General features: G+C 32.6%; 1 protein-coding gene across 8 annotated transcripts in view; it reads right to left on the minus strand.

The window, feature by feature from the left end:
- LOC124949367 (gamma-aminobutyric acid type B receptor subunit 2) overlaps positions 1-20,000 on the minus strand; it is a 264,828-nt gene that overhangs the window by 192,359 nt on the left and 52,469 nt on the right. For all 8 annotated transcript variants that reach the window (XM_047494342.1, XM_047494343.1, XM_047494337.1 and 5 more), the window contains one exon: positions 7,687-9,143. In XM_047494342.1, coding sequence (XP_047350298.1) covers positions 7,687-8,010 — 324 coding nt within the window. In that variant the 5' untranslated portion in view covers positions 8,011-9,143. The remainder of the gene's footprint in view (positions 1-7,686; positions 9,144-20,000) is intronic.

Raw genomic sequence — 20,000 nt, forward strand, 5'->3', positions numbered from 1 at the left:
ATACATGTAAATCAACTCATTGAATAGTGTATGATAAAAAGGGATAAATATTATTTTGCGATGTGTCGTTCACAACAAGCTGATTGGCGAATAGATAGAACCAATAACGGGAAATGTTGGTATTTATCATCGTAGCTTAATGGAAGATATGAAATGGAGAGAGAGAGAGAGAGAGAGAGAGAGAGAGAGAGAGAGAGAGAGAAACAGAGTGGTCTCGTGGAAAATTAATACACACGGTATGTTCTTTTCTCACGGTATCAAACAATACAGAGAGAAAGAGAGAGGGAGAGGGAAAGAGAGAGAGAGGGAGAGGGAGAGAGAGATAGATAGGGTCAGTTTATTTTGAGATCTCTCGTTTTTCTAATATCATTATATACGATTACTTCAAAAATGACAAAGTATATAATATGAAATATATCTAAGCCAATTAAAAATGAAAGGCAATATAAGACAATTTTTTCTCTTTTCTTCTTTTTTCTCCTCTTTCTTTTATCTTTTTTTTTTTTTTGTTATTTTTATTATTACTTTTTTATATTAAAAAAATCGAACGATAATGAGATTAATGTGATTTTGTCAAAAAAAAAAAAAATATATATATATATATATATATATTTTTTTTTTTTTAAGAATTAACGTTTCATAAAAATCTTGAACAAAAAAAAAAATATCAAGATTTTTAACTTTTCTCCGATCAAATAGAGAAAATAAGAAAAAGAAAAAGAAAAAAGATACGTTTGAGTACGTTGAATCGAAACAAAAAGGAGATAAAATTAAATCGAAATAATCGTCTTCTTAATATCTTACTCGCTAATAAGTAGAAAAAAAAAAAAAACTCGAGAACATATACGGACGATGAGAAAAAAAATGTCGAACCTTTTTCACGATTTCCTACTTTGTCCAAGCATAAGGTTTCTTCTCTTTTTTAAACTCCGTTCATTCTACCAACTTAAATCTTCCGGAACCCTCACCTCAATCTCATCCCACCTCATCTACCCTGCCCTTGCCCAAGCACAATGAGAGAAAAGAGCTCGGAGAATCGCTGACCCAGTATAAAACTAAATTTCCCTGTTACTGCATGCGTCCGTATGTTCGAAATGGGTTTTATGGTCCTGTATTTAACCGTTGGTCGGAAGTCCATCGAATTTGGAATGGTAAATAGTGCATATAAAAAGGATTGTCTCGATCTGCGATAAAGAAATGGGAATAAAATGATAATAAATCACATTTCTTTATTCTATTTTTCTTTACTTTTTTATTTCTTTTATTTCTTTTATACATAATATCTCCGAACTAAACCAACGATGTCGATATATAACGGCAAATAAGTACGACGAAAAACCTTGAAAGTTTCGATAATGCAAAAAAATTGTAAAATCGAGAAAAAATATTCACGTTAGAACGCGATGAAAATGATCGATAAAAAAATGTACGACATAAAATTACGTTTCATGAGGTGAGAAAAAAAAAAAAAAAGAAAAAAAGAAAAAATAAAAAAACAAAATAACACAAAACGCCATGGCATTGACTTTTAATACTTACGACGAAGTTCAATATTTCATGAGTGTATTATAAATGAAGAGAAGAAAAGAAATAAAAAAGAAAAAAAATGTATACATCGTTGTGCATCCCCCTCCCCCGCCACCATCATCACGAACGTCCGACCGTCCTACAATTTTGACAATCTCGAATGATAAAAATTGTCTGGTCAAAATTTTATGCTGTATTTTTTTGAAATAATCTTCATTAGGAGTTTTTTCACTGGAAATATTGCACGTTTGATGTCCAAATAATGACGTTTGATGTCAATCGATGGATAATGTATCATACATATACTATATACATACTTTAGTTACATTATAATGAACCTAGAAAAGAGAGAGAGAGAGAGAGAGAGAGAGAGAGAGAGAGAGAGAGAAAGAGAGAATATAAGCAGAACAAAGCAGAACAGAGCGAAGCATGTACGTAAAGCTGGTCTCCCTTCCTCTTCTCTATCTATCTATTTATTTTTTGTTGAATTTTCCATTTAGCGATGACATCAATTATGTCGTAGTCAAACTCGAAACTAATTACTGTGACTTTGGCTCTGGTCTTCTCGCGTGACCGCTCACATACTTGCTCAGTTCATATACTTACACACATGTACATACACACACACGCACACTCTCTCTCTCTCTCTGATACACATATACACTCACATACGTACACAAATATACACACCAATCTTTCCTTCTCTTCCTCTTTCATTTATTCTTTCAGTCAATAGTTGAACCAAGCAAAGGGTGAGATTAATCTTGACTATAAATTTTTTTTCTTCTATTTTTCTTCTTTCCTATCTTTTTTCTTATTTTTTTTCTTTTCGTTTTTTTTTTTTTTTTTTTTTTTTTTTTTTTTTTTTTTTTAAGCGTACAAATCTTATCTCTATTATGCCATTCGATAATTCAAAGATTCGTTCGTTAATGTTCGAAGAATAGATCATTGAGATGAAAATTTTTTGCAGGACAATCATTAATACATAGTATATTTTTTAGATCGAATAAAAAGAATTAAGAGTAAAGGGATAGAAGAATAAAATTAAAAATATATATATATATAAAATTAAATGAAAAGAAAAAGAAAAGGAACGATTAGAAAAATCTTCGGCATATGTCCCTCGTGGGTTCTTTCTCTCTCTTTCTCTCTCTTTCTCTCTCTCTCTCTCTCTCTCTCTCTCTCTCTCTCTCTCTTCCTTTCTCTCTTAGCGAAATACGAACGCAATGATTAACGAATGAAAAGTTCACTAAGTAAAGTCTCCAGAGATAATTATTGGCTATCTATCGTGTTCAGTTTCATTTCGTTCCGTTCCGTTTCGTTGCCATAATTATTATCCAAGAATTTCACCGATTTTCTTCGGCAGTAAGTAACTATTATATACCTGTCTGAATTATCGTTTTAGTTAAAAAAGAGAAAAAGATGGAGAGAAAGAGAAACGGAGAAGTTTTGAGATAAGATAAAATTTATTACTTCTCGGTATCTAATACACATATATACATAGATACATATCATTGAAAAGGAAATTAAATTAATGAAAGTAATGAAGGAAAACGAGATGAATATAATGAATTGAATAATCGACCTAATTAATTACTACTACTAATTAAAATTTAATTCATATGTTTATTAAGTAATATATTTTGTATATAATATATATATTATATACATGTTAATTAGAAAAATTTATTATATAAAAAATTTATTATATTAGTTTTTATGTTTCACTCTTTCTATCTTTATTTTTAATCATTGTAATATTACTATCGTCCTTATCATTATTATCATAATTATCATTATTTCTCTCTCTCTCTCTCTCTCTCTCTCTCTCCTTCTTTTTCTTCCTAACACATATATTACATTATTATTATTAATATTAGGCATTATAAATATCGTCAAAATTCAAATAAGTACCTAAGGACCTATTCCCATTATTTTCTAACGACTATGCCGTTAATATAAATCAGAACGTAAAGAAAACGCGATTAGTCATATTAGATTCTATAAATATAATTCGTAGAAAACTCGTTCGCTATAAGAAATCGATTTGCCCGATCGTAACATACATACGTATATACATATTTTTTTCTTTACATTGTAACATGTTATATTAAGTTATAAGAGTCAGAAAAAAATTTGTTTCGTGAAGGACAGGTAAAATTACAAATAAAAAATCCTTAACCCATTATCATAATACCTTCTATAAACATCTGTAAAAATATGTGTATGTGTATATATATATATTCTTTTTTTTTCAATAAATATAAATTTTACGAAAAATATTAATTTATGGAAAATTACGTAAACCCTCAAAAATTATGACCACCAAAGATAATTGTAAGATTTTTTGATCGACTGCACGATGCAATAAAAAAAAAGAATATGTATATATATATATATATATATATATATATATATATATATATTTGTATGCAGAAAAAAAATACATTGATGTCCTTGGAAATACTGAAGAAAAAGAAATGACCTCGGAAAGGAAAACATTCTTTCGGGATATTACATATATCCTTTGATATCATTCTCGTTATTTTAGAAAACATTTATTTGCATCATTACAATCCATGGAAATATTTAAGTAGCCATATTTAAATGGAGACTACCCTATATATATATATCCATTATATTTGTATATATATATATATATATATACAGTATACATAGAAATATATATGTGTGTGTGTGCATGTGTCTGTATGATAATGATTGGAGAAAGATAAAGATAGAAGGAGGATATCTTTCGCAAGCAAAACCTTGTTCAAGATCGTATAGAAAATAGTACGATGTGGTGGAGTAGGCGTCACATAGAGGGTAAGAGGACAGGGTCGCGCTCGATTTGATCGATCCGCGGATAATCACAAGCCGCACCGCACCGGCGAACCACACACCGTCGGCCAATAATAATGCCTCTCGGAGTCTATTGCCGTCTACGTCGCCCGGGGGCATCCTTGGCATTAAATTATACAAGGTATATCATCTATGTAAGTATATACACGGTGTTTCTACTACGTAGGTTACGTTCTAACGATAAACCGATCACCACAGGTCTAATGTGCCCGCCCGTTGGTACTTTCTCTTCTTTCTTGCTTATCCATTTCACGATGGCTTGGCTTGGCTTGGCTTGACTTAGCTTAGCTTAGCTTAGCTTAGCTTAGCTTAGCTTGGTTATACTTGGAACTCGAAGCTGAAGACTGAAAGTGAGAAAGAGAAAGAGAAAAAGAGAGAGAGAGAGAGAGAGAGAGAGAGAGAGAGCTCACCTTGACTCAGTGGCTGTGCAATATTGATCTGCCGAGTAAACTCGCTAATACATATAACGTTTTACCAGCCGCAAAAATCAACGACCATCATTCTTCTATAGCCAGAGCCAACAGACAACGTGAATGTCACTGTCGATGATATCACAAAACGAAGCTATATAGATCGGTTAGATTTGCAAAAATAATTAGACACCGATCGAAATCTATCCTCTCTTCTTCCCTCCCTCACAAACTTTTCTCCCTTCTTCATCCTCTTATCCTTATCCTCCCTGCTTGCCTTCTCTGTCTTTCCTTTCTTCAACTCCAGTTTTTTCTTTCGAGACAAGGTCAAGCGCTCGCTTTTAGCATTCAAAGAGTAATCTTAGATACGAACTTATGATCGATCGATATTCTCTCTCTCTCTCTCTCTCTCTCTCTTTCTGTTCTTCTTTATCTATTGGTTTTTGTAAGAGTTTTTCAAAACTGTTCCAAAGTGAAATTGACGAATAGAAACTCGTGTTAATGTGCCGCATAATAAGAATCAAACGATGATATTATCAAGTTAGATATATATCACACGGTAGAGTGCCGTTTATCAGCACGAATAACGCATTCGCTGAACAAGCAAATATTGATGATTACTGTTCCATGGTAATAATAGATAAGAGAAAGAGAGAGAGAGAGAGAGAGAGAGAGAGAGAGAGAGGGAGTGATGAGTGAGGGAGAGAGAGGGAGAGAGATAACTCATGAACATATAATGTTTGCTTACTGTAGGAGTCCCAGTATTCCTATTGACATTAATCATATGGAAAATTAATCATGTATGTACGTGTATCAATCCTTAATTGGTTGTAACGTATATTATATCCTGTTGCTATTTCAAGAACTTGGAACTTTCTATATGATATTCGACTTCGATAAAATGGGTAAAACTATACCAATGTTAAAACGAGAATGGGATCGATAAATACTTATATAGAATGTGACATTGTATAATACATTGTACGATAGTGAAACTGGTTGGAATTATGTATGTATGTATGTATGTATGTATGTATGTATGTATGTAGTAGGAAACTGTATAAAGAATTCAAAGAAAAAAAAAGAATCAAAATAGAAAGAAAGTTTGATAAATAAAGTTTATAGCCTAATGTCGTTCAAATTGATGAAAAGGTAATAACGATAAAGTTGGACATTTCGATGAGTAAATTAAAAATCGATTTAATAAATATATCCAAATTTATAAATGTATTGTATGTTAAAATTATAATAAATTTTGTAACACGTATATTTTTTGTTATAAATAATCAAAAAAAATTATCAAGCGTTTCTATTCTTTGAAACACTTTTTTCTAAATTTTCAATTTGTTCAAACGATCTGATCAATTCTGAAGTATTAATAAAATCTTCCATTTTGATCCGATCAAAGCTCGAGCAAAAAAAAATAATTTCAAAGGAAAATCAAAAATCTGCCTAAAGTTCGAGCATATAGAGAAATAATGCGTGTGTATGTGTGTGTGTGTGTGAGCGAGAGAGAGACATAATGTTCGGTCGTATGGTTTCCCTGAGAAACCGTTACGTCGATATTGGAAAATGAAAAAAGAAACAAAAAAAAAAAAACAAACAAGCTGGCGCTGTGGTATTTCGAAATAACACTACCATGGTGTGGCACCAGCCAAATAACAGATATAATTGTTCGTGAGTATAAAGCACCATCCGGTGTCAGGATATTGCGTATCTTTTGGTAGACTGAACACGAAACTCATACACCAATGCATACTTCAGTTATAGCAAGGACAATAAAGCAGTGGCAAGCAACGTTACTACGATCCATTGATCATTATATTACGTATGAATGAGAGCGTTAGTGATCTTTCTCGTGATATTACTAATTACGATCGTTGTCCGTTCGAAAGTGGTGGTGTGACACGAGATGATGAAAAACTCTTACACGTATATTACCTTTTCTAATTCTAAGATACGAACACGAAGATAACAGCTCTACCCGAGAGTAGTCTCTCTCTAATGGGGTTATTATTAACGCAAGTTTTTTTTCTCTCCTTCCGGGAAACGCTTGCACCGCCATCTGCACCGATATAGATCCGACACTAACCAGCAGCACTGCGAAAGGAGGAAAAAAAAGAAAAAAGAAAAAAGTGGAAAGAAGGAGAGAGAGAGAGAGAGAAAGAGAAAAAGAGAGAGAGAAAGAGAGAGAGAGAGAGAGAAGAGAAAAAAGACAATGAAAATGTCCGATGAATATATCTATAACACAAAGGGTATCACTCGCTTAATGCAAACACGAATTCTTTTAGTACTATTAATGTTAATTCGTTGGTAGAGTTTCTTTGATTGCAATGAGTACAATCGGACAACGGCATAATTTAAAATCCTCTTATTCATCCACGCGGTTTAGGTAGTATCGATTTTTCTCAGAGAGCTAACAGGCGAAATGAGGAAGCGATGCTGAGTTCTTAAAATAATGAATATGCCTGCCTTTTCGAGCAATTAACCGATCGATATCGTTAACGCACGACGGTGCTATAATAATGCGCTTTACGTTACGGCTCGAAGTACTCGGAGGTTAACAACCCACAGTGACCCGAATGAACAACATCGCTGACTAAACACGACGCATCGCTATGCGCTTAAGCGAAACGTTGGAATAATAGGTACTCAAGTGGAATATTTGAGTGGTAATTAAATACGCATTGGATGCGAACTCGTACAAAATATTTTAATCCGGATTTGAAAGATTATAGATGGAGAACTTGAAACAGATAGAGAGAGAGAGAGAGAGAGTGGAGGGAAGAGAGAAGAGAAAAATTAATGATAGAGTAAATATATAATTAATTAATAAAAAAAAAGAATAAATAAAGAGGAATTAAGTAAAAATGCAAGTGAACATTACCTCGGTATCGTTCCACCACATATGTAGCCGATAATTTCTCAGCACCGTTGGATCCTCGTTGATGTGGTCGACGGCAAGTTTGACGGAGGGCATGACGCCACGGCCCACGTGACTTTCCCGTACGTGACTACCATATGGGAAAAAACCGGCTATATAGACGTCGCGTTTCTTAACACCACCGAGATTGATCGGCTTCTGCCCACTGCACGTCAAGATGGCGTCGAGCCACAAAATGGCGGCAAATATGTGAGCGCGTACCAGCATACGACGCCAACAGCGCTCTCGTTGGCGTCCTGCCGGTTTGACGATGATATCGGTCGCCATCTTGTAACAACACTCGCGGACAACACCTCGCTACTTCCGAGTCTAATTTCTCTCACCTCAACTTTAACATCGAACACGCGTCGCGTCACTTTGATTAAATGAAAGTGAACCAACACGGGGATCGTATTTTCGTATGCACTTTTTTCGAGTATCACGTGGCATCCACGGTACGCCAAACGCGTGACAAGATCTTCTCCTCTGAGTTCGAACGACCGGGCGCATTCAACCGCACATCCAACTTCGACCATCGAACGTATTCCTCGTCTCTTTTCCGATACGCCAACCGGAACTTCCACATTCCGTGTCTACATCAATTGCCAAGCTACACTAGACGTATCTTTAATTTCCCTGCTGGCTCACTTCCTGCCGTCTCTAAAGGGATTTTGTTTTCTCTCTTTTCTTTTCTTTTAGTTTCTTTTCTTTCTTTTTCCTTCCTTACTTTCGTTTATTCCTCAGTTTGCAATTTTCTTTATTTATGAAACGCGCACATACTTTGCCGATCACTTTACACGATACTACCACGATCGATCACTTTCTGTTCGATCCGAAATTTCGATATAACCAATACGAGTTCTGAAATCAATATCCAACGCGCTTAACATTCTTCTTCTTCTTCTTCTTCTTCTTCTTATCTTCTTTTTTTTCTTTCCTTTTTTCCTTGAAGTTTAATTGTTGAAAATAGTGCCGGTGACCGCTCGACGTTGCGCTGTTTTTATTCATCGACGCGGACAGACATTTCTACGGATAAATCTACTGACATTTCCTTTTTTCTATGGGATACTGATATCCGCATCGTGAAATCCTTTTCTCTCTCTTTCTTTCTTCTTCGTAAAAGTTACATAAGCATCAATGGTACTTTGCCAGAAAAGTTTCGCGAAGCTTATTTCATAATGGTTGCTTATATTGCTGACATTCCAGAAAAATGTTTTCGAAAATCTCCGTAACTTTTCGGTAATTTCTTCTAACGTTTCTCAATTTTTCTCCTCTTCCTTCTTCTCCTTCTATTCATTTAATCTTTCTCTTCTCCGAGATGCGCTTTAGTTTCTTTCATTTCCTTTTAGAAACTTCATTATCACAATGATACTACTAAGTCCACCTTTGACCTTTATTCCTGTTGATTTTTCTTCGGGTATCTGAAAAATTGATAAAAATACAAACTTATCGATGATTTTCATATAACTAAACGTTATTGTGTTAAAAAAAAAAAAAAAAAAAAAAAAAAATAATAATAATCGATATAGTCGTCCTCGTATGTACGATTGTTTTCGAAACGTCGTTTCACACGAATGTAAAACGTTCTCATCGATGTAAATGTAGATCAATTAAACGACGATAAAAAGCGTATGCTAAGCGACCAATTAATATTCATATCGGTGATCGAGTTAACGATCGAATGGCAAGAAGGTTGAAAGAAAAATGGGTGATGTGAAAGAGGAACAAAAAAAAAAAAAAAGGAAGAAAAGAATTATAGACAAAAGAAATGAAAGGTCTATGAATCTTGCAATCGTATACGACTCGTACTTGCAAACGATGAATTATCATATCGATAGAAATAAGCGGAACGTACAGAAATCTCGTTTATAACGAGAAAACAATATAAACTTGTCCTTTGTGGGAGAAGTTGCCGATGTACACGGATATAGGAAAAGAGATCTAAAGTTTAATATCCTGGAAGAATTAGCCCAGGTACTATGAATGGTTCTTGTACTTATCACGGACACACACTCAACCAGTCTATGAACTTTGAGGTGATCGTAATGTCAAGTATCCGGAACCTCTAGACCTTGAGTACCCAATTACAATAGCAGCAGCAGAAGCAGCGTTCTCGATAACATTCTCTTACGACATAAGGACTCCCGTTCGATACCATACTTAAAGTCCTCTTCTTCTTCGAGTGTGAAAGAGAGAAAGAGAGAGAGAGAGAGAGAGAGAGAGAGAGAGAGACGGATCACAACTACTACAAATATCCCGTATATTCTTTCTTATCTCTTAACAATTTGACACAACATTGTGTTATTTATATAATATAATTATACTCACTCAATCACTCACTCTTTCTCTCTCTCTCTCTCTCTCTCTCTCTCTCTCTCTCTCTCTTTCTTTTCATTTAAAATAATTATTTTATCGATATTGTTGATCGTCGATAGAATTAATAGACGATTAGATTTTAAAATACGTAAGAAACGTACGAATCGAAAATATCTTTCTTAAAATTTTAACATTTAACGCTTTCTACTCGTGCAGATTGAAACGCGATATAAAAATCTGTTAAACGATCGGTTTTTCGATACTTCGTCGTCACGCGACATTGTATATTTGTTCGCGCAAATGCACAGGCGCGTATCATTAACGAATCTGAGAAAAAGAAAAAGAGAAAAATATTTGAGAAAATAAAGTCATTCGTGATTCCGATTAAACAAAACGACGACGACGACGATATAATGGAAAATTTTTCATTGTTGGGCATCGTCCGACAACATTTCGTGCAAAATTATTGGAACACGTAATCGTGGATGTTCATTGACGATCAAAAAAAAAAAAAAAATAAAAAAATAAAAAAAAATTAACGAGAACTGTTAGTTTGAGCAAAGATGCGTAATAAATTGAAATCAAAGACATAGGACGGAGTCCTATGATTCCATTTCTCGTTTACGAATTATTTCGTTTGAACAAGTATTATTTTCTTTGCTTTCTTTCTTCTTTTCTCTTTTTTTTTTTTTCCTTTTTTTTTTTATCATTGATAAATTTAATAAGATGCAAAGAAATAAATTTTCTACAAAGACCATTTTATTGGATCATATTATTACTTTAATCGTTAAGAGAAGAAAAAAAAAAACAAAACAAAATTATCAAATCATTATGATATTCTAATTCCTCGATGGAATCAAACGTTCTTATATGGTTGAAAAAGGAAATTTACATTGTCAATGAGAGTACTCGAATCGATTGTAATACTATTGTCTCTATCAATCGTTTTTAAAACCGTATCGAGTACGTATCCCCTATATAAACATTTCCTTTATGTATGAATTCAATAGTGTACCGATAAAACGTTACTGAACGAAATTGAACGATCTTCATTACCATTTAACATAATATCGGCCGGCCGTCTTTCTCTGTTTAGAATGAAAAAAAAAAAAAAAAAAGAAAAAAAAAAGAGAAAATAGAAAGAAAAAAGAAAAGAAAAGAAAAATTAGAAAAAAAAGGACGAATGCGTTGTCTAATTTTTGTATGATTTTTAATTCATACACATATTACACACGTAAAGAAATATTGATTTAATTAGATACCTGAAGTTTATTGAACGATATGAAATTTGAAAAATAAATAAAATATATATATCTATGTATAATCTCTGACGTTTTATATGCAAATTGAAAAATTGATATCCCGAAAATATATTGAAAAGAATTGTTGATATTCCGTCGAATAACACACAGACACACACACTCAACACGCACAGAGAAAGACAGAGAGAGAGAGAGAGAGACAAAGAGAGTTAAGTAAGTGGTGATAGTGATAGTAATGGAGATGAAGATGGAGATGATGACAATGGTTATAGGAAACGTTCACCATTGATAAATAATGGCATTCAAAGAGAAAGAAAATAAACGACATTCTTATTTCAGTGACCAACTGTTTATATTTCAAACGGTTTTATACTTTCATCCTATCTTGATCTATTTTCTTTTTTCTTTTTCTATTTCTTTTTCTTTTTATATCTATCCACTCCTATAAACATCTCATATTTTTCTTCATTCTCGTGACATCCCCATAAACGATAGAGCATACCTGCTGAATTCTTTCTTTTCCTTTTCCTTTTTTCTTTAAATTGAAATATCTCGCAAGAGAAAAAAAAACGCCTTCTTTTTTTTTCTTAAGAAAGTTTCAAACGAAAGTTTATTTGTTTCTCTTTCTTTTTTTCTTTTTTTTTTTTTTTTTTTTTTTTCTTAATTTTATGAGTGCAGAGTATGAAGGGATATGGATAATATGATACATCAATCTGAAAAGATGGATCAAACAAATTTTTTAGATCAAAGTTGTTTCTTTGTTTGTTTGTTTGTTTTCTTTCTCTTTCTCTTTTTTTTTTTTTTTGTTTTAATAAGATCGTTAGAAAAATTTTCGTAAAAAAGAAAAGAAAATGGAATAGGAATTAAAAAAGTCTAAGTTGATCTTGAAGTGACCTTTCGCCAGAAAGAATCTTTCCGATGGAAGAAACTTTCAAAGGAATCGAAAAGAAATGATGTCGTTGCGTTCACCACCCCCTCAACCCTCTGAAAATCGAACAACTTTCGTATCGAATTTACTTTTTCGAAAATGCATTTTTTCCTTTCTCTTTCGCTCTCTCGCTCTCTCTCTCTCTCCCTCTCATTTTCTGGATATTTAGGTATATCAATTTAAAAAAAAAAAAAAAAAAAAAAAAAAAAAAAAACTCATCCCACATGAGTATACGATACTATAATACATATAGAGTATACATCAAAACGGATCGATAAACCGTCACGAAACAATACTGTGGTAGAATCGGATAAGAGAGAGAGAGAGAGAGAGAGAGAGAGAGAGAGAAATTTCCCATACCACTTAGACGATCTTATCGAAGATATTTATAATTGAAAGAAGACACGAAGAACGATCATAATCGAATAGAGTACGTAGTACTGAACAAAATGAAAAAAAAAAAAAAATAATAATAATAATAATAATAATAATAATATTAATAATAATAATAATAACAATAATACAAACGAAGAAAATATAGAAAAATAGAGAAAATAGTATAAGAAAAAAAAAATGAAAAGAAAAAATCCCGCACTCTTTTCAACGTTAGCTTTTTTTTTTTTCTTCCCACCCCCCCTCTCTTCCATTTTTAGATTGCTCCTTGATCGATCTTTTCCTTCCTCTATCTCTTTTTCTAGTTATCTATCTATCTATCTATCTATATATTTATCTATCTATCTATCTATTTACGGCAATGGGCTCTCCTTAAACTGTTAAAGTAGTAAAAACGAGAGATACGATCAGAGAGAATCAAAGTAATAATGTCTCATACAGTATTCATATATGGCTGTGTTCCATTCCAAGGTTAGGCCTTGGCATGGTAACATAATTCTTTAGCCTTACACTACTCTAGAGAAAGAGAGCCCCCGTTTATATCGTTTCCAACACGCTATCTCACTTGTATACGCATATATATATATATATATATATATATATATATATATATATATATCGATAATAGAGGTATAACCAACGTACAGGGTGGTCTCACGTTAAAGTGTTCGCTTATTGTTTTTATTGAAATCGTTATGAGCAAGTCTACCATCTCGCCCCCCCTCCCCCCTCCCCCCCCCACCACATTGAGACATGTGACATTTGGCATTTAATTTTTTTTCTTGTTTCTTTTTTTTTTTTTTTTTTTTCCTTTATTCTTTTAATATCAAATTAGAAAATTTTTGTCAAGTTCTATGAAAGAAATCTTATCTTAGCTCGATTAGAGAATTAATTGAGAAATAAAATGATTCGTTCGATGCATTCCCATAAAAAAAAAAGAATAAAAATAAAAAAAAAAAAAAAGGAAAGAAAAAAAAAAAGAAAAAAAAATGGAAATAAAAGAAAAAACAAACATTAGAGATTAGTCCTTTCTTTATTGCTTCTTCTCTTTCTTTTTTTCTTTTTTACATTAAACATTCTAACAACATTCGAAAATTGAAGATTTGATTTGTTCGATTTAAAATAAATGGACATGGAAAGAATTAAAAAAAAAAAAAAAAAAAAAAAAAAAAAAAAAAAAAAAAAAAAAAAAAAAAACGAAAATGAAAAAAGAATCAAGAAGACAAAAAAAAGAACAAAAGAGTTAATTTTACGTCGTACTTTGGGTAGAATCATGTCAATGAATAAAATTTGTATAAAACTTCGAGTAGGCCACCCTGTATATGCGAGAGAGAGAGAAAGAGAGAGAGATAGAGAGAGAGAGAGAGAAAGAGAGAGAGTATAAATAGTATAAGTGGTAAGATAAGTAATAGTGTACAGTCAGTAGTATGAGTCTACGTGTTGCAGGACTAAGTGGCAGAACGGTGACTTTTCTTTTCTTAAAGCGAATACAACACACACAGCCAATAACCAATCAAATAGTAGCAGCAACTCAACACACGTAAATAGACTCGATCGTGAGTGTATTGGTAATGTTGGTTGTTCCTTCGACCCACCCCCACCCCTACTCCCTTCTCCTCCTATCGTACAGAAACCTCGATCGATGAAGACTTTGCTTATTTACGAGGAGCCAAGAAGGTTGGCTCGCTTTTTTTATTTTGTTGGAAAGAAAGAGAGAGAGAGAGAGAGAGAGAGAGAGAGAGAGAAATATGAATCGTTTCGGAAATAACACGTATAAATCGTAGAAACGACAATGAGGATGTTAAAACGCGATAAGTGTTACAAAGATTTTTCATTCGAAAAATCTTGGCTTTCTTTGAAAGCCCTCTCCCCTTTTTTTCCTTCCACCGTACCATCAACCATCCGTTCCGTCCAATCTCTTCTCCCATTTTTTTCCCTTCGACCCATCCATTATTGGACAAAATTCTCCTATCGATGGATTAAAAAAAAAAAAAAGAAATTTGTTCACTCGACACGTCGCAGGAATTTTAAATACGTCGAATGCATTTGCAATTGCAATAATTCAACTTCATTTGAACAATTTTTAAAACACGTACGTACATACGTGTATATGCATTAAAGTTCATTCGTGAACAAAATTTTTTTCAACATCTTTTCTTTTCTTTCCTTTCCTTTTTTTTTCTCTCTCTCTTTTTTACAATCTATTTAAATTTTTTCTTTTGCTTTACTAATTACTTTATTTTACTAATACATTATCCGACTGTATTAGACGAATCTATTATCACTTTATTATGATTAAAGTCAGATAATAATCTTGATATAATACATTATTTCTTTTTTTTTTTTTTTGTATCCTGCAAACAAACGAGACAGAAATTTTATATCGACGTTCGTTTTAATTATTTGATAAATCCTGAAATTAACTTTACGTTTCAATATTATCTCGATTCGATTCGAAGATATTTTTTTGGGCTTGTTAGAAATGATCTATCCTAAGATATTAATTTCTTTTTATTTTTTTTTTTTTAATTTATTTGTTTATTCAAGTATAACGTTTGAACGATGATCGGCAACAATTTTATCGTATCAATTTAAATAATAATTATTGTTTTTAATAATATCGATGGGAATAAGTGGGATTAATTTTTTTCATTCATCGTAAATGGATTAACAGGTATTACTTTTATCAAACATCATCCTTTAGATATTATAATACTTCATGTGATACGTATCACGTAATTGATGATTTGCATTGTGTTATATCAATAGAAGCTGTATTCGTTGTTATCGCAGGCTTTATTCGTTAATTTTTACTTTATTTTTTTTTTTTTTGTGAATATCGTCGAACGAATTATTAGGTGGACCGGAAAGTAATGTCGTTTCTGCGCACGTCGATATTTGATTGTGATTAAAAATAAAAAAAAACTTATTAAAAATTTATTCGTTTGAATTTAATTTAAGAAAGCGACATTACTTTCCGGTCCACCTAATACTTAAAAAAACAAAAAAAAGGAAAGAAAAAAAAGAAAGAAATAAAAAGGAAAAAAAAAAGAAAAAGAAAATTCAATTCGCATGAATATTTATCAGAGAATAAATTTAACTTTCTTTCTGCATCAATTTTTGTTCTTTTCTTCCTTTTTTTTTTTTCTTTTTTTTTTCCTTAGGATTATCGATATACCCAGAAAGACATTCAAATTATTCCGATATATTCGAATTTCGTAAAGTAATTTCCTCAATTGGATCGATAATTAGATTCTTATTAAATATTAATTAATCATTCTTATTTTTCTCTTATCAATTTTTTGAACGCAGCTTCGAGAAATTTTGTTGATATTATCATAAGTTGCAAATTGTGATTTTCTTGTTAAACGAATTATTAGATGAATAAAAAGTGTTACCCTTTATACCTATCTTCAAATGTCTCTCTCTCTCTCTCTCTCTCTCTCTCTCTCTCTCTTTCTCTGTCTTTCTCTGATTGTTTATCGCGTTGATATTTTTTCTTGCAAATATATAAAATAATAAATCGTTGTACGTAACATAAATCATTTTATGTGACACGTGATATAAGAGTCGTTCAATATGATTTTTTTTCTTTTTTCATCGAGAGAAAAAGAGAAAGAAAAATAAGAAAGAAAAAAAAGAAAAAAATAAAAGTCTACGATGGAGGAGTCTGTCGCTTCGCAATATGTATACAAACATATATATGTATTTTTATATATATGTGTATGTACGTGTGTTATCCTTGAATTTATCGACTAGTAGCACACAACTATAGGATTTTGCATTGTAGAGAAAGAAGAGAAGGAAGGTCGATTCTCCTTTGACTCGCACCACCTAGCAAACAGCAGTTAGTCAGAGAGCGATAGGAACGAACCGATATGTGTAAGTACGTTATACGATAAAAAGGAAGAAAGAGAGAGAGAGAGAGAGAGAGAGAGAAAAAGAAAAAAGAAAAAAGAAAAAAGAAACATTGTAAATGTACGAGGAGGTTGAACGTTCTAAGAAGGGGTTAATAAGGTTAACTAACTTGCGTCTAATGGCTTCCGTTTCAACGAGTATGTAAACTTTGGTTCTAGCTTTAACATTTCCTCTATCATCCCCCCCAAACCCCCATCCCAATCTTTTTTCCTCCTATCGGCCTCCGAATCTCAACACCGAATTTATCCTTTCTTTACGTTTTTTTCTTCAACTTAATTTTTGTAAATATACGCGATAAGAAATTGTAATGAGCTATCCTATGGATTAATATTAACATAATTAAATTTACAATGAAAAATAAAATATATCTTTTCTCATGTTCATTCTCAAACGTGAATTCATTATCTTTAATTTTCCTATTTTGTTTATATATTATATTTCATGTTCGAAAGCGTTGAAGTATATCGAATTAAAACTCTCTCTCTCTCTCTCTCTCTCTCTCTCTCTCTCTCTCTCTCTCTCTCTCGTCTATTCGACAATAATGATGAAATATCATAAATGACCATCTTCGATTTTGTTCAACGAATATATCATATAATACAATTAACGCAATGTAACTGTAATATTTTTAAATATTATAGATGTAAAATTGAAAAAAAAAAAATAAAAGGAAAAATTGTCCGGAAAAAAAAAGAAAAAGAATATTCCTTCTCTAAGTGAAAAAAAAAAAAAAAGAAAAAAGAAGAAGAAGAAAGAAAAGAATTCTAATTATTATCATTCAATATACAATCGTTATGATAGTTATAGTATAGTATTATTTTATTAATATACAATTATTATTATCGTATTATATTATAAAGTAACGCATGGAAGTGACGAATCTTTTAGAATTTTTGTTTTTCAAAATTCTCTTTCCGAATCAATTGAAACAAACTTTCATTCTTCCTTTTTCTTCAATTTATTTTTGCTTAAATATCTACAATAAATTCGAAAAAGAATGTATAGCGCAAATTTTCAAAAATATTTCTCCCGATCTTCGCTTATTAAATATCATAAAAAATTCGATTCAATTCAATTCGATAATCCTATTCTCTCGTCTAATTAATTTCCTTCCATCTTTTTTTCTCTTCTTTAAATAACATCTCAAAAAAAAACAAAAAAACAAAAAAACAAAAAAACAAAAAAACAAAAAGCAAATAATGAGCTATCATACGGAATGAGAAAGCTATTATACTATTCCTCGCCAAGTGAATAAATCGTTGTCGAGAGTGGTGCTACCAAGTGGTGCAGTTGTTTAAATAACGTTCACTTTCTTCGATAGAACGCATTAAAATTCATTAGGACTAACTTCGGGGTTTGCTTGTAGAATTTTCGATCGACTTTCTAATTTATTTGATCTCGTTTCTGAAAATCGATGGAGTGTGATAGATGCAGTACCAAAGATTACTTTACGCACGAGAGAGAGAAATGGAGAGAGAGAGAGAGAGATGAAGAGATATGGAGACGAAATGCGAGCTTTAATCTCTCAAATAGATTCCATTGCATGGTCAATGTCTGCGTTCTCGAGAGTTTTGTCATGAAACTCTATTCCTGTAGAACTGTGGCCAACTGATCACTACTATCCTCCTATGAGAGAGAAAGAGAAAGGGAAAGGGAGAGAGAGAGAAAGAGAGAGGGAAAGGAAGAGAGGGAGAGAGAGAGGGAGAGAGGGAGAGGGAGAGAGAGAGAGAGAGAGAGGAATGTCGAAGGATGGTATATATCCTATTGTATCGTACAGAAGCGCATCAAAGTTTTGTCGTGAGAATGGAGACGTTAATACTAGGAAATAATATCATCAGTATGCTCTGATAACTGTGTCTAGTTGGAAGAGCTGTTGAAATTTCGAAATTCCACCTATCATCGTCCACGAGTGATTCTCTCGTAGGAGGAAAATATGTATATATATATATATATTGTACATTTTCATATTGATACTAAAAGCCATTTCTTTTATAATATTCGCGATACATTTTTCATTTGTAATTATATAATAACTATTGCGATATTCTTTTAAAAGTAATATTTAATAGATTAATAAATTCATCCGTAAGTTTATCGGAGTAATAGGGGTATCGATTGAAATAAAGGAAAAAAAAAAAAAAAAGAAAAAAAAAAGAAGAAAAAAAAAGAAAAAAAAACATTGAACGAGCTGCCGATAATGATCGTATCGGGTTAAAGCGCGTCGCCAAACCTCTATCCTCCCTCCTCCCCACCCTTTTCCCTTCGATAAAAAGAAAAAGAAAATGAAAGAGATAAAAAAAAAAAAAAAATAACAGAAAGAAAGGAAAAAGAAAAAATGGAAATCTAAACGAACATTTATCTTTTAAAAAGCGCTCAATGAAAGTGAAACGATATATGCATTTCGAAACGAGTAGGAGGCACTTATCATGGCAATCGAAAAAACGAGTAAAAGCTTTTATCTTTTCGATTTACGGTATATTATATTAGTGACAGTCGATGGAGAAGCTGGAAAAAAAGAGAGAGAGAGAGAGAGAGAGAGAGGGAGAGAAATAAGAGAAAATAAAGGAAGAAGAAAAAAAAAAAAAAAAAAGGAAAAAGAAAAAAGAAGAAAAAAGGAAGAAAGAGAGAAAAAAAGGAAAACAATTTCGGATAATAACACGGGGATTTTTCTATAGGGCTCATGCAGAAAATAAATAAAAACGAACTCTATCACCGAAAGCTTCTCCTCCTCTTCCCCCTCCTCCTCCTCTTCCCCCTCCTCCTCCTCCTCCTCCTCCTCCTTCACCACTCCGTTCAATTACTCGCTCCACCTGATTGCCGGTCCTGTCACTGGAAAAGAGCTTTGACTCGATCGTAAAATTCTCTTTCCCTCTTCCTCTCATCCTCTCTCTTTCTCACACATACACACACACACACATAAAACGCACGTTTTCACCGCCTTCTTCCTTCTCTTTTTCGCATCGTTCTTTTCTACGTTTCACCTGCCACCTACTCTCTCAGAGCTCTTCTCACCTATTCCCTCTTCCCCCCTTATCCCCCCTACCCTCTTACCCCTATCACTACATCAACCTCACGTTCCACTTTCCGTCCAATATTTCGTCGGTCCTAAAAGAATTCTCTCTCTCTCTCTCTCTCTCTCTCTTTCTCTCTTTCTCTCTCTCTCTCTCTCTCTCCCCCCCGAAAACTTTACTTTCTTCTGACAACTTTCTTTCCTCGGGTCCTTTTTAAAACTAACCACTTGTGTTCGCTGAACGTGAAAATATCACGCTAACTTAAATCGCTCATAACAATAATATCCGATAAATCATTATTTCGTTTGTAGAGATTAGATTGAGAGGAAGCTGAGAGGAAGATAGAAAAAAGGAGCGATAAAGAAAAAGAGAGAGAGAGAGAGAGAGAGAGAGAGAGAGAGAGAGAGAGAGAGAGAAAGGATAGAAAAGAAGATGGTTATAGTTATTATC

This window comes from Vespa velutina, chromosome 5, assembly GCF_912470025.1.
Source record: "Vespa velutina chromosome 5, iVesVel2.1, whole genome shotgun sequence".
Lineage (NCBI taxonomy): Eukaryota > Metazoa > Arthropoda > Insecta > Hymenoptera > Vespidae > Vespa > Vespa velutina.